Below are 16527 nucleotides of genomic sequence, written 5' to 3' on the forward strand. Positions count from 1 at the left end.
GTTTCACTGTGTTGGCCAGACTGGTCTCAAACTCCTGACCTCAGGTGATGTGTCTGCCTCAGCCTCCCAAACCGTTGGGATTACAGGCCTGAGCCACCGTGCCTGGCCAGACCGGGAGACTTTTTTAGACAGACAAAGCACAAAAGCAAGGAACCCAGAAGTAGTTACCGTTGAAATAACGGTCTTGGAAGACCAACAGTGTTATAGGCACATGATGAAAAAATAACCAAAATAACACTAATTGCAAACAGGACATCAGAAATGTACCTTAGTGTGGTGATCCAAAAAGCCTTTTAGATCTGTGGCTTCCATTTTGCTTTAAACCGCAGTAGCGACCCCTTTGCTGTTATCTATAAAGTCTGTGCCCCAAACATAAGGCTCCAACTTTTTCTGCCTATGTTCTGTAAATGACCAGAACCCCCAGCCTGGCTTCAGAAGACCCAGCTTCTAGACTTGACTGCTACGGGTGGTTCATCCTTCAGATCCCCCTGCCAGAGCCGGCATCCATGGCAGTGGATCTCCTAAGTTAGGCATCAGGGCAGAGAATGACATCCCCAGGTGTGGGGCTCTCCCCCGGGTGGCCTGTGGTGTGACCTATATACACTGTAGGGAGGAATGGGCTCTGCATAGGGGCAGCCCGGAGAGTATCTGGGGGCCTTTGTCCTGTCTGAACTTGCCTCTTAACTGCTCAGCCCACCGGGCTTCCATTTAGGTGCTCACTCCTTGGGAGCCACTGTCCTGGGGCCTAGCTCCCTGGCCCCTCTCACTGTGGTTTACTGCCCCCTACTGCCTGCTCCCTTCCTCTGACCGGAACTTTTTTGCCTTCTTGACTTCCAGGCTGAGTCAAATAGCATAGAAAAATTCCAACCCCCTTCCCCACCACCAACTAGCCATCTGACAACTCATCTCTCCAAGTCTCAGTTTTCCTATCCGTGAAATGGAGATGATAATAATCTCCACTTCAAAGGCTGGTTTTAAGGATGAAATGTGAGAATCCAAATAAAGTATGCAACACTGAACCCAGCACCATAGCTGGTACTCAGTACATTTTCAATATTATCATTATTATTATTTTATTATCATTGTAAGAAATATTTTTCCAATCATTTAAGTGGCCCATAAATGAGAATTATGAATGTCTAGGAATGGTTAGAATGTCTTTATTTATTTATTTATTTATTTATTGAGACAGGGTCTTGCTCCGTCGCTCAGGCGGGACTGCAGTGGCACAATCACAGCTCACTGCAGACTCAACCTCCCAGGCTCAAGTGATCCTCCCACCTTAGCCTCCTTAGTAGCTGGGACTACAGGCATGCTGCCACCATGCCTGGCTAATTTTTTTGTATTTCTTGATGGGGGTTTTGCAGTGTTGCCCGGGCTGGTTCTCAGACTCCTGGGCTCAAGCAACCCACTTGCCTCAGCCTCTCAAAGTCCTGGGATTACAGGTGTGAGCCACCGCACCTGGCTGGAATTTTTTAAATTTAAATTTAATTTTAAATTAATTAATTTTTTAAATAGACAGGGTCACACTACATTGCCCAGGTTGGCCTCAAGCTCCTGGCCTCAAGTGATCCTCCTGCCTCGGCCTCCTAAAGTGCTGAGATTAGTGGCATGATAAGCTACCACGCTTGGCCTGGGTGGGATTTTTTGAGTGCCCACGTACGAGAATAGCATCATAGAGGAAGCACCAGGCGGAGCAGATGGCTTTCCCAGCCCTGCGGCATGTTCTCCAAACACCATCGACAAAGACACTCTTGATAGTGCCATCTCATAGAGAAACCTGGCACTACCAGAGGCTACTGCCCCACCTAAGCTCCCTAACCCCCCCTTATCCCCCGATGCAGGTCAAAGTCCTAGTTAGGCTGGGTCCTAGGCTGGGTCCGTAGGGAAAGGCACCCCATGATCACCAACTGACAGCAACTCCCACTCTGCAGATCCCTCAGCTGGGGCGTTTTGAAACCAGAAGTCATGACCAGGCACCGTGGCTCACGCCTGTAATCCCAGCACTTTAGGAGGCCAAGGCAGGAGTATCACTTGAGGCCAGGAGTTCGAGACCAGCCTGGGCAACATAGTGAGACCCTCCCCCCATCTCTATTTTAAAAATTAATTAATTAAAATTACAATTAAAAAATATCCCAGCCAGGCACAGTGGCTCATCCCTATAATCCCAGCACTTTGGGAGGTTGAGGCGGGTGGATCACCTGAGGTCAGGAGTTCAAGACCAGCCTGGCCAACATGGTGAAATCCCATCTCTAGTAAAAATACAGAAATTAGCAGGGCGTGGTGGCACGTGCCTGCAGTCCCAGCTACTCATGAGACTGAGGCAGGAGAATTGCTTGAATGCAGTGAGCTGATATCACGTCACTGCACTCCAGCCTGGGGGACACAGTGAGATTCCATCTCAAAAAAAAAAAAAAAAAAAGGAAAGAAAAAACCGAAGTCTACTCAGACAGCCTGGCCCTTCTCTGTACAGCACTCCACCCTTTGCTTAGGTCTCAAGTCTCAAGACTTTTTGGGCAACTGAAAGTAGCTCCTCCCTACAAAAAAACCCTGACTCTCTCATGTATTAAGAGAGTCTTCCTCTGTCTTCCTAGGGAGAGCAAAGTGCTCCTTGTCACTGTGTTGTCACTGGGTCCTTTCAGAGAGAATTTCCTCAGTCTTATATGTGGCTTTTTTTTCCCCGTTTCCCAGGCTGGAGTGCAGTGACACGATGACAGCTCAATGCAGTCTTGACATCCCTGGCCCAAGCAATCCTCTCACCTCAGCTTCCCAAGTAGCTGGGACCACAAATGTACACCATCACGCTTAGCTAATTAATTAATTAATTAGGGAGAGATGGGGGTCTCACTATGTTGCCCAGGCTGGGCTCAAACTATCCTCCTGCCTCAGCTTCTCAAAGTGTTGGGATTGTGGTCTTGAGCCACCATGCCTGGTCTTGAATGTGGTTCTGAGAGGGGGAATTATAGGCCAAGTCAGAGAAGAATCTGCCCAAAGAAAGACATTTTCACTTCCAATTCCACACAGAGTGACTCTCTGGTAGAGGATGTTTCAAGGCCATTGCTAGCCCTTGGATGTGACGATTATTTTAGAAACACAGTGAGTTTTCTTTTTTCTGCTTAGTGTTCACACCACGCTTATCACCCTCACACTTGGTTCCTTATAAAAATCCCAGCTATTTTTAAGGAGAAATTTATTATTCTAATTTGTAGCCCCAAAGGGCTAAGAGAAGAGTGCAAAATTATTTCTGAACCTGTTTGACAATGAAATGCCACACCAAAGTCATCCTAAGTGGGAATCATCTGGTATTATCAGCAACCCCCAGGGAGGGATGTGACTTTCTTTTTTGTGCATCCTAGGTCAAGGAGCAAATCAAGATCCTCTCACTGTATTGAACATCCTTGTTGCACCTCGGAGGCTCTTGGCCTCCAAAAGCCCATCTGCTTAGGAAGCAGGAAGCAGGAAGGAGACCCTTTGTGACCATTGGCTGGAACAACACTCAGCGAACCACAAGCAATGGGGGTTCCAAGGAAAGGGCCAACCTGTTCAGGGGGCAGGGAGTTCATTCTCTTCCTTCAGAAGGCTTGCCATTCTCATTTGCTATCCCTTTGCCCTTAAGTAGATTATCCTTTCAGAAAGGAGAAGCTTGACCTAGTAATATTTCCTGCCTTCCCAAGGACAGCCAGGGCCAGGCCTGGGTTGGGCTGCTTGGGGGCGGGCAGTGATTGATAGAAACCTGCTGCCAGTGTCGGTCTTTCATTCCTGGGTTGCAGGAAATACTGAGGATGGGAATGTACTGCTTGAACTTATCGATCTTGATCTTCAAATTCTCTGCTAAGCGCCTGGGTGCAGGCACATCAGATAAGGTCCTGACCAGTTTATACGTTGTCCTCCACATATTCCCTATCTCCTCTGCAATTTGCTCAGCATTCAGTAAGAAGAGGGGTCCTGAAAGAGAAGAGTGAGGGAAGGGTCAGACCATCATGTGGATGTTAGTCATGCATACCTTTAATTCCCTGAACTTAGAGCTGTGCCTCCTGTCGTTTAGAGACTGGAACACATATAGGCTTTGAGGATCTGAAACCTGCACTTAGCCAGTGGAACCTTTGGTATGATATAGGACTTTTCTAAGCCTCAACAGTAACTCCTGTGACACACGGGTAATAATGGATACCCTGGAGGGTGATTGTGGAAATTCAGTGAGATAATATATAGTGGCTAACATAATGCCTGGCACATAATGGATGCACAATTAGCATATCAATAGTTTTTTGTTTTGTTTTGTTTTGTTTTGTTTTCGGCCAGTTGCAGTGGCTTACACTTGTAATCCCAGCATTTGGGGAGGCCAAGGTGGGAGGACTGCTTGAGCCTAGGAGTTTGAGACCAGGCTGGGCAACATAGTAAGACCCTGTCTCTACAAAAATAAGAAGAAAAATAAAAAATAAAAAAAAATTGTTATTGCTTTTAGAAGCTGTTATAATAGTAATAAAAAGTGCTTCACAAAAGCCGTGAAATATTAAACACTGGGGAAAGGTGAATGGAGATATGAGAGGTCTCCATTTTGTTCCGGCAATTTTTATGTAAGTTTGAAATTATTTTAAAAACAGGGCACGGCACAGTAGCTCACGTCTATAACCCCAGTACTTTGGGAGGCTGAGGCAGGCAGATTGCTTGAGGTCAGGAGTTCAAGATCAGCCTGGGCAACATGATTAAACCTCATTTCTACTGAAAATGCAAAAAATTAGCCAGGCGTGGTGGCACGCTCTGTAGTACCACCTATTTGGAAGGCTGGGGTGGAAGGATCACGTGAGCCCAGGAGGTGGAGGTTAAAGTGAGGCAGGATAGTGCCACTGCCCTCCAGCCTCAACAGAGTGAGACTCTGTCAAAAAATACATATATTTTAAAAACAAAGAGTAACACCTCATTGTTTAAACTTGCTCCAAAACACTAATTTCCTTCCCCTTCCTTTATTTTGCTAAGAACCTTTAGCATTTGGGTTTCATACCTGGCCAAGACCTTTCCATGCTACTGCCCCTGCTTGGATATTTCAAATTGGTATTAACTCTTGCTATGTGATGTTGCTAACTTACTCAAAGACACTTTTCTTTCAGGAGTGCTGAAACTAAATATAACTTCATTAATTTCACATGCTTCATCAACCCAACATTTTTGTTAAGTAATCAAAAATTTAAATTAAAAAAAAAAAAAAGTATCTTTCATGCACCAGGAAATATTGTAGGTGCCGGGCTAGAATAGAAAGGCACCTACGCGACAAGTGAGTAGCCTCTACTTGGGAGGGTTTGGCTGAATTATCACAGTGACTTTCCCAGTAGGATGAATAAATTAGGTAAGGCTAACACTTCATTGTTCCCACTCTATAGCTGTAAGAGTGAAGCACAAACAGAGTGACTTGCCTGGGTTATTTGCAATCACTCAGGCAAAAAGGAGTAGTAGAATTTCTGTTAGAAGAAATTTCCCTCTGGTTATGATTATCTAGAGACAGCCTGAACTGACAAATCTATATCTACAACAAGAGAGAAGAATATAAAACAATCCAGGGATTTTAGACACTGCTATTTGAAGAGCAGTTATGGATCCCTTTATCCACATGCCTTGGTAGCTTCTCACCTCATAGCTTATGGCAAGGCTATATTCTGAAATTCTAACTCTGATCTTAAAGGATGAGACAGCAGGTGGAAATTTTTGTAGCCCTGTGGATACAGTCAACTCAGTCAAGATTCAAATATGGAGGTTGCAGAAAATATTAATAACTTCTAGGGTCCTATCCAGTCCGGACATTCCAGAGTTCTAAGAAACATTGCTGAAGTCATTCTTCAAGGTTCATGAATGATCTTCAGCCCCATGAATGTAAACAGATAACTTTTAGGCAAAGAAGCAATGTGAGGCCACGCAACTAACCACGTCTGCCTATTCTAACTCCCACTAAATGATCAAAGGCAGATAATAAAGGAAAAACATGTGTCTCTACTGGAAACTAAAGAAGGTGCCATCCAAATGTGAGCTACAGGGAGAGATTTCTGTAGGATATTCATAGTAGTTTTCCAAGTTTAGCAGGCATCAGAACTGCCAGGAGGGCTTGTTAAAACACAGATTTCTGGGCCCCATTCCCAGAGTTTCTGAGTCAGGTCTGGAGCGAGGCCTCAAGATTTTGCATTTTTAACACATTCTCAGTTAATGAGAATGCTGCTTTGTCCTGGAACCATACTTTGAAAGCCACTGCAGGGGTAAAGTGGAAGCGACACTCACTAGGAATCCCATTGCAGAACTTGCTGCTTATCCATGGAGAGGGATATGTCTAGCAAAGTAACAGCCCTGCCAAAGCTGACTTTTAACAAAGGCAACTTGATCCCTTGATAAAATATTCCATTCAATAACAGCAGAGTACACATTCTTTTTTACTGCAAATAGAACACTTACCAAGGTGAATCTTATTCTGAGTCATAAAACAAACCTCAATAAATTGAAAAGAAGCAAAATCATGCAAAGTGCCTTTTATGACCATAATGGTATTAAATTAGAAATAATAATAAAAACATAACAAGAAAATTTCCAGTGACTAGAACATTAAACACACTTATAAATAATCCATGGGTCCTAGAGGAGTCTCAAAGAAAATTAGAAAGTACTTTAAATTGAACAAAATTTGTAAGGTACAACTATAAAGGAGAAATTTGTAGCATTAAAAAAAGGAGAACGTTCTAAAATAAATCATCCAAGTTTCTACCTTAAGTAACTAGAAAAAGAAGAGCAAGAGAAACCAAAGGTAGCAGAAGGAAGGAAATGATAAAAATAAGAACAGAAATCCATTGAAAACAAAAATAATAAAAAAGATTATTGAAACTAAAAGCTGTTTCCTTGGAAAAATAAAATGATAAAATGGTTTATCATTGGAGTATAAGGCTGGTTTAATATCTGAAAATCAAACAATGTAATATACAGTATTAACAGTCTAAAAAAGGCCTAAAAAAAGACGAACTTCTAGCAAGACTGGTAAAGAAAAAAGAAAGAAGATGGAAATTACCAATATCAAAAATAAAAGATGGGATATCACTACTGACCCCTCAGACATTAAAAGGGTAATAAGGGAATGCTATAAACAACTCAATGTATATAAATTAGACCACTTTTTTTTTAAATGAAGCCATTCCTCAAGAACTACAAACTTCCAAAAACTTACTCAAGATAAACTAGAATACCTGAATAGTTTTATAACTATTGAAAAAATTGAATTTATAGATTAAAAATTTCCAAAATATAAAAACTTCAGAATCAGATGGTTTCACTGGAAAATTCTGCCAAACATTAAAAGAAAAAAAAACACACAAACAAGAAAAGCTGTATAATCTCATCTAAAAAATAGAAGAGGAGAATACATTTCCTAACTTATTTTAACAGGTCAGCAATACCCTGATATAAAAACCACACAGATATATTACAAACAAAACAAAACAAAAACCAAAACCCTACAGACCAGTATATCTCATAGACACTAAAATTCTCAACAAAATATTAGGCATGGAAACTGAATCCAGCAACACATGAAAAGAATAATACACCATGTCCAAGTAGGGTGTATCATTGGAATGTAAGGCTGGTTTAATATTTGAAAATCAAACAATGTAATATACAGTATTAACAGTCTCAAAATTTTCTGTAATTTGCAACAACATGGATGGAACTGGAGGACATTATGTTAAGCGAAATAAGCCAGGCACAGAAAGCCAAATACTGTGTGATCTCACTATTTGTGGAATTCAAAAATGTCAATTTCATAGAAAAAGAGCGTAGAAAGGCAGTTACCAGAGGCTTCGACGAGGGGGAGAGATGGGGAAGGAAAGGAAAGATGTTGATCAAGGGTACAAAGTTTCAGTTACACTGGAGAAACAAATTTTAGTGATCTATTGTAGTGCATGGTGACTGCTGTTAATAATTATTGTATATTTCAGTTGGGTGAGGTGGCTCACACCTGTAATCCTAGCACTTTGGGAGGCAGAGGCAGGTGGATTGCTTGAGCTCAGGAGTTCAAGACTGGCCTGGGCAACATGGCAAAATCCTGTCTCTACCAAAAATACAAAAAATTAGCTGGGTGTGGTGGTGAGCATCTGTAGTCCCAGCTACTCAGGAGGTTGAAGTGGGAGGATCACTTGAGCCTAGGAGGCGGAGATTGCAGTGAGCCAAAGTTACATCACTGTGCTCCAGCCTGGGTGGCAGAGCAAGACCCCATCTCAAATAACAGTAATAATAATAATAATAATAATAATAATAATGTCTTGTATATTTCAAAGTTCTAAAAGAATAGATTTTAAATATTATCACCAGAAAAAAAAATGATAAATTGGTGAGGTCATGGATATGTTAATTAGCTTGATTTAATCTTTCTATGATGTATACATAGATCAGAATATCACATTGAACTCCATAAATATACGTAACTACTTGTCAACTAAAAATAAATAAATAAAAATTAGAAAAAAAAGAAAGAGAAAGAAAATCCACCAGAATCAACAAAACAAACTCCTGGAACTAATAAGTGATTACAGCAGGAGCACACGATACAATATTAACATTAAAAAAAATAATAATAAAAAATAAAAAAATTTAAAAAACATTAAAATATTAACATTAATATTAATACAATATTAACAAAAAAAAGCACAGGATACAATATTAACATTAACATTTCCAAGATAGCATCAATGAACAGTGGAATTTGAAAGTAAAAGCATAGGCCAGGCGTGGTGGCTCATGCCTGTAATCCCAGCACTTTGGGAGGCCGAGGCGGGTGGATCATGAGGTCAGGAGTTGGAGACCAGCCTGACCTAACATGATGAAACTCTGTCTCTACCAAAATTACAAAAATTAGCCAGGTGTGGTGGCATGTGCCTGTAATCCCAGCTACTCAGGAGGCTAAGGCAGAAGAATCACTTGAACCCAGTAGGCAGAGGTTGCAGTGAGCCGAGATCACGTGATTACACTTCAGTCTGGGCAACAGAATGAGATTCTGTCTCAAAAGAGAAAAAAAAAAGAAATTAAAAGCATAATACTATTTACATTGGCACCCTAAAAAGTAAATTTGTACTTGGGCACAAATCTACCAAAATATTTGCAAGATCTATATGAGGAAAACCACAAAAAACTCTGATGAAATAAATCAAAGAAGATGTAAATAATAGAGAGATATTCCATAATCGTGGATAGGAAGACTCAGTATTGTTAAGATGCCAGTTCTTCCCAACTTGATCTATAGATTCAACACAATCCCAGTAAAAATCCCAGCAAGTTATTTTGTGGATATTGACAAACCGATTCTAAAATTTATACAGAGAAGTAAAAGATCCAGAATAGCCTACACAATATTGAAGGAGAAGAATAAAGTCAGAGGATTGATACTACCCAGCCTCAAGAGTTACTATAAAACTATAGTAATCAAGAAAGTGTGGTATTGGCAAAAGAAAGTCACATAGATCAATGGAACAGAATACATAACCCACCCAGAAACAGAACCACACAAATATAGTCAACTGGTCTTTGATAAAAGAGCAAAGGCAATATAATAGAGAAAAGATAGCCTTTTCAACAAATAATGATGAAAAAATTGGACATCCATATACACACACACAATAAAGAATCTAGACACAGATCTTATACCCTTCATAAAAATTAACTCAAAATGGATCACAGACTTAAATCTAAAATGGAAAACTATAAAATTCCTAGAAGATAACATAGGAGAAAATCTGGATGACCTTGGATTTGAGAATTATTTTTTAGTTACAACACAAAAGGCACAACACATGGAAAAAAAATGATAAACTAGGAATGAAAAGATTCTCCCCCGTAAAAGACACTGTCAAGAGAATTAAAAAAGCCACAGTCTGGAAGAAAATATTTGCCAAAAATAAAATCTGTTAAAGGACTATTATTTAAATATGCAAGGAATTTTTAAAAATTCAACAATAAGAAAACAAAAACCTGAGACTTAAAAATAGGCAAAAGCTCTGAACAAATGCCTAACCTAAGAAGATATACAGGAGGCAAATAAGTATATGAAAAGATGTTCAATATCATTGCCATTAAGGAACTAGAAATTAAAACACAATGAGTGGTTGGGTGTGGTGGCTCATACCTGTAATCCCAACACTTTGGGAGGCCAGGGTGGGAGGACTGCTTGAGCCCAGTAATCTGAGGCCAGCTGGGGCAACACAGTGAGACCCTCATCTCAATTTAAAAACAATAACAACAACAACAGCCAACAATGAGATACCACTACACACCTATTAAAATGGTCAACACTCAAAACACAGACAACACTAAATGCTGGCATGGATGTGGAGCAACAGGAATTCTCATTTATACTGGTGGAAATGCAAAATGGTACAGCAACTTTGAAAGACAGTTTGGCAGTTTCTTACAAAACTACGCATGTTCTTACCATATAATCCAGCAATTGTGCTTCATAGTATTTACCTCAAAAAGTGAAATTCAAAAACATACATCATTTACAAGTATTATTCCAAAAAAGGAAATACTTATGTATAAATTTAACAAAACACGCACAGGATCTGTATGCTGAAACCTGCAAAACACTGATAAAAAGAAGTAAAAGGAGACCTGATTGAAGAGATACAAAGTGTCCATTGATTAGAAGACTCAATGTAATAAAATGTGAATTCTTTCCGAATTGATCTATAGATTTAAAACATTTCCAACAAAATCCCAGCAGGATTTTTTGGTATGCACAAACAAACTGATTCTCAAATTTATGTGGAAAAATAAAGGGATGAAAACAGTGAAAATAAAATTTGAAAAAGAAGAATTAAGTTAGAAGAATCACACTATGTGATTTTAAGACTTTCTATAAAAATACAGTTGTCAAGTTGATGTGGTATCAGTCAAAGGCTTGACATATAGATTGATAGAACAGAGTAGAGTCAAGAAATCAACCCACAAAGATATGGACAATTGATTTTTGACAAAGATACAATTCAGTGGACAAAACAAATTAATTTTTTCCAACTACTGGAACCATTGGACATTTATATATAAGACAATGAACTTGAACTAAGCCTCATATTTAAAAAAATTAACTCAAAATGGACCATACGTCTAAATGTAAAACCTAAAACCATAATAATTCTAGAATAAAATACAGGAGAATATCTTCATGACCAGGGTTAGGCTAAGAGTCCTTAGAGATGATACCAAGAGCACAATCCATAAAAGAAAGATTGATATGTTGGACGTCATCAAAATTAAAACCTTTTTCTCTGTGAAAGACACTATAAACAGAATTAAAAAACAAGCCACGGACTTGGAGAAAATATTTGTAAATCACATATCACACAAAGGTCTTGTATCCAAAATATGTAAAGACCCCACAAAACTCAACAGTAAGAAATCAAACAACCAATTAAACAAATGGGTAAAAGACTTGAACAGACACTTCACCAAAGAGGATATACAAATGACAGGTATGCACATAAAGAAACGTTCAAGATCATTAGGCATTGGGGAAATGCAAATTAAAATCATAATGAGACACCACAACTACTTATGAGAATGGCTAAAATAAAAAAAACAGGCCAAGCACAGTGGTTCACACCTGTAATCCCAGCACTTTGGGAGGCTGAGGCAGGTGGATCACCTGAGGTCAGGAGTTTGAGACCAGCCTGGCCAACATGGTGAAACCCCAGCTCTACTAAAAATGCAAAAATTAGCCAGGTGTGGTGGCATGCTCCTGTAATCCCAGCTAAATGGGAGGCTGAGGTGGGAGAATTGCTTGAACCCAGGAGGCAGAGGCTGCAGTGAGCCGAGATCACACCACCGTACTCCAGCCTGGGTGACAAAGTGAGACCCCCATCTCAAAAAAAAAAAAAAAAATACGGACAATACCCAGTGGCTGGTTGATAATGGTTTGGCTGTGTCCCCATTCAAATATCATCTTGAATTATAGTTCCCATAATCCCCACATGTCATAGGAGGGATCTGGTGGGAGGTAACTGAATCATGGGGTCGCGTTTTCCCATGCTGTTCTCATGATAGTGAATAAGTCTCACGAGAACTGATGGTTTTATAAAATGCAGTTCCCCTGCACATGCTCTCTTGCCTGCTGCCATGTAAGATGTGCCTTTGCTACTCCTTCACCTTCCACCATGATTGTGAGGCCTCCCCATCCATCCATGTGGAACTGTGAGTTCATTAAACCTCTTTTTCTTTATAAATTACCCAGTCTCAGGTATTTCTTCATAGCAGTATGAAAATGGACTAATACACTGGTAAAGAGGTGGAACAACTGGAATTATCACACGTTGGTGAGGGATGCACAATGGCACAGCCACTGTGGAAAACAAAAGTTGGGCATTTTCTTATAAAGTTATACATAGACTTTAAATATAATTCAGCAATCCACTCCTGGGCATTTACCCTAGAGAAATAAAAGCTTATATTGACACAAAAACGTTGACATAAATATCTACAGCATCTCTATTTATAATAGTCTGAGAGTGAAAACAGTGGGTAAATGGTTAAGCTGGTGTATCCATAGAATGGGATACTACTCGCAATAAAAGGAAATGACCTACTGCTACATCCAACAACTTGGATGAATCTTAAAGGCAGTATGCTGAGTGAGGGAAGCAGTCTTGAAAGATTGCATACTGTATCATTCCATTTATAGGAGGAGCCTCAAAAGGACAAAACTATAGGAACAATGAAGAGATCAATAGTTGCCAGGGGTTACAACTCTGGGGAGGATTTGACTACAAGGAGACAGTCCAAAGAAATTTATTGAGTTGATGAAATTGCTTTGTTTTCTGATTATAGTAGTGTTTATGTGAATGTAAACATCTGTTAAAATTCATAGAAATGTATGCCAAAAATGTCCATTTTAATGGATATAAATTTAAAAATAAAATGTAAAATATTTTTAAAATACAGTACCTATTTCTAATAAAAACACTTGGTAATTTACAAATTTTTTTTTTTTTTTTTTTGAGACAGGGTCTCGCTATGTCTCCCAGGTTGGAGTGCAGTAGTGCCATCACAACTGACTGCAGCCTCAACCTCCGAGGTTCAAGCGATCCTCCTGCCTCAGCCTCCTGAGTAGCTGGGACTACAGGTGTACACCACCATGCCCAGCTAACTTTTTCATTTTGTTTTTAGTAGAAATAAGGTCTTGCTATGTTGCCCAGGCTGGTCTTAAACTCCTGAGCTCAAGTAATCCTTCCACCTTGGCCTCCCAAAGTGCTGGCATTACAGGCATGAGCCACCATGACCGGCCTTTTTGTGTTTACAAATACTGAAGTACTAGAAATTTGCTAAAGGCTCAACCTAAGGGTCTCTGATTTTTTATTTTTTTGAGACAAGGTTTTGCTCTGACACCCAAGCTGGGGTGTAGTAAGCAGATCATAGCTTACTGCAGCCTTGATCTCCTGGGCTCAAGCGTTCCTCCCATCTCAGCTTCTTGAGTAGTTGAGACTACACATGCACCACCACACTTGGCTAATTTTTTATTTTTTGTAGAGACAGGGTTCTCACTATGTTACTGAGGCTGGTCTCGAACTCCTGGGCTCATGCAATCCTCCTGCATCAGCCTCCCAAAGTGCTGGGACTACAGGTGTGAGTCACTACACCCAGACAAGGATCTCTGATTTTGTCCTCTGTTCTTAAACACCCGCCATAGGTGATATCATTCATGGCTTTGATTGTAATCTACATATCAATAATTCCCCAACATAAATCCCACCTTCCAAATCTCTCTCCTAAAATCCACCCTGATATACTCAATTGCTAGTTAATATTCCCATTTGATTGTTTCCAGATGCCTCAAACTCAATGTATTCAAGTTGATGGGTTGTTTTTTTGTTTGTTTGTTTTGTTTTGTTTTGTTTTTTCCCCAACAAATCTGTCACTTCTCTTGTTCAGTGATGGTAATACCTACCAAATTGCCTGAGTCAGTCATCTGGAAGTTGGTTCTTTGCTGTTATTATCCTCACTCATCCCTGAAGTAAGAGAACCAAGTCTTGGAGAAGCTAAGTAACTTTTCCCAAAGGTCAGCTAGTAAGTTCTTTAAGCATTAAAATTCTTACCTTTGAGGCAATAAAATTCTTACCTTTGAGAGGATAGTAACTCTCTTCCTCCCTGCCCCTTAACCCATATCGGATCAATCATTAAGTCCTGTTGATTCCAACTCCTCAATACCTTTCTGGACCCCAGATCGTAGAGTAAAAGGGTAGTTTACAGATGTCTATGGCATGCTGGCCTTTCCTGAAGCAGCACCATCGTGAAACTGCCATCTGTTCTCCCACCATCTGCAACTCTAAATCGTGACTCTGGGTGGCTGCCTATTGTGTTTTACCCTGGAAATAGATCTGGCTCTTTCTCCACCTTCCATTTTTATTATCACATCAGATACTTTTGACTGTGGCTGCCTTAATCTGGAGTGTCAGAATCTGATTAAAAGTCCAGCCAGATTCTTAAGTGCAAACCATATTTCAGAAGCGGCTGGGTGGATCCTCCACCCCATCCCCATCTGTCCCAGCAGAGTGAGATCACCACATACCATTCATCCATTCCTCCGACTTGGTGCTGAACTCATAGGCTGTCGACCACAGTTGTTCATAAGGCACTTTGTTCGTCAGCATGGCCTGCAGAAGAGGGTAGGTACTCTTCTCCTTTTCCAATAGCTCTTCCTCCTTATTGATCAACTGCAAGGCAAAAGGAGATGCTGTTTATTGGATGGGTTGTTCTCCTAAACCCTAGAAGGCACCACGGCAAACTCCTCAGTGCCTTGAAAACCAAGTGGAGGGAAATGCTTATTCATCTGGAGAGTAAGAGAGGAAACTAAGGTATGAACTAAAGCAAGAATGTCCCTCTGCCACCTCCAAGGACCTTGACAGCTGAGGTCTGTCTGGCTAAAACTGTAGAATAATCAGCTACTTGCCCTGTCATCTCTGTTTCCACTCTACGACAGCCATATCTCCTCTTTCATAATTTTCATATGTACTTTAGCTACATATATGATGTTACCTCCTTGTACTGACTTGCCTTGGAGGTAAGAATTTTAATGGTTAAAGAACTTACCAGCTAATCTTTGGGGACAGTTACTTAGCTTCTCCAAGACTTAGTTCTCTTACTTCAGGGTAAGTGAGAATAATAACAGTACCTAATCCAAAGATGCATTAGAGGCATTAAGTGAAATATCGCATATGAAGCTCTTGACCATTGCTGAGCACATAATGCTCAATATACGTGAACAATTACCTTACTATACTTTCTTCTTTGGGTGCTCAGAAATTAACAAAGGGAAAGGTCTGGCGTCATAAAGGGATGTGGGAAAAGTTAGTTGCAAGTACCAGTGAGCCAGGTGTGGTGGCTCATGCCTGTAATCCCAGCACTTTGGGAGATTGAGGCAGGTGGATCACTTGGGGTCAGGAGTTCAAGGCCAGCTTGGCCAACATGGCGAAACTCTATCTCTTTGTATGGTACTAAAAATACAAAAAATGAGCTGGGCATAGTGGCGCATGCCTGTAATCCCAGCTACTTGGAAGGCTAAGGCAGGAGAATCACTTGAACCCAGGAGGTGGAGGTTGCAATGATATGAGATCACTCTACTGCACTCCAGCCTGGGCAACAGAGCAAGATCTTGTCTCAAACAAAAAAACAAAAAAAAAACAAAACGAACAAACCAAAAAAAAAAAAAAAGAAAAAAAGAAAAGGAAAAAAGAAAATACCAACGAAAGAACTGGCCAATGAGTTAATCAATACTATCCACCTAGTAGATGCTCTTAGGAAATTCACAACCAAGTATCAAAACCGATAGACCAGTACAGCGTCATAAGTCCCCATCTCAAGATCCCAAACCTCAAACTCTGCCAACGCCTGATTTAGGTTCTTTGAAAGCTCATTCAGCTTTTCAACATTGTGCTTCATTTCTTCCGTAGTCATCACTTCACGCTTCCTAAAACCTTCCAGTTCTCTGTGGTAGCCCTCAAGTCTCGACTCAAATTCTGAGCATCTGAAAGTAAAGACAGCCTGGTCACATTTGAACTTTGCATTCTGTGCACTTTCAAAACATCAGCACTGCTTGCCCATATTTAAGCCTGCAGAGATTTGATCAGGTACCTGCAGATTTCCTACCCCAATCCTCCCCACTCCATCTTTCTTTCTCTCTCTCAAGATAAATGAAGATGAAAAAATAAGTTAAACTACCTATAAGACCACCTCCCAGAAATGGAGCTGTTGTGAGCCTGTTGGTGGTTAAACATTTCCAGGTATTTTCCTGTACAGGTAAATATGTATACGATATACGTACACATATACATACTATTTATTCATTCGGCCATTAGACATTTATTACTGAGTGCCTAATATATTTTATAACCGCCCTAGGCATCAGGAATATATTTGTGAAGTATGCTATTAAGTTCTCTACCTTCATGGAGCTTGTATTTTAACTGAAGGAGACCTAGACAATAGACATGGATGGATGGATGGATGGATGGATGGATG

The 16527-nt window shown here is 40.3% G+C and overlaps 1 protein-coding gene across 1 annotated transcript in view; it reads right to left on the minus strand.

Annotated features, from left to right (window-relative positions):
• DNAH3 (dynein axonemal heavy chain 3) overlaps positions 1-16527 on the minus strand; it is a 205269-nt gene that overhangs the window by 140672 nt on the left and 48070 nt on the right. The window contains exons 16-18 of the mRNA XM_045383002.2: positions 15880-16033; positions 14579-14723; positions 3734-3945 (exon numbers count right to left, since the gene is read on the minus strand). Of these exons, the coding sequence (XP_045238937.2) occupies positions 3734-3945; positions 14579-14723; positions 15880-16033 (511 nt within the window). The remainder of the gene's footprint in view (positions 1-3733; positions 3946-14578; positions 14724-15879; positions 16034-16527) is intronic.

This window comes from Macaca fascicularis, chromosome 20 (genome assembly GCF_037993035.2).
Source record: "Macaca fascicularis isolate 582-1 chromosome 20, T2T-MFA8v1.1".
Classification (NCBI taxonomy): domain Eukaryota; kingdom Metazoa; phylum Chordata; class Mammalia; order Primates; family Cercopithecidae; genus Macaca; species Macaca fascicularis.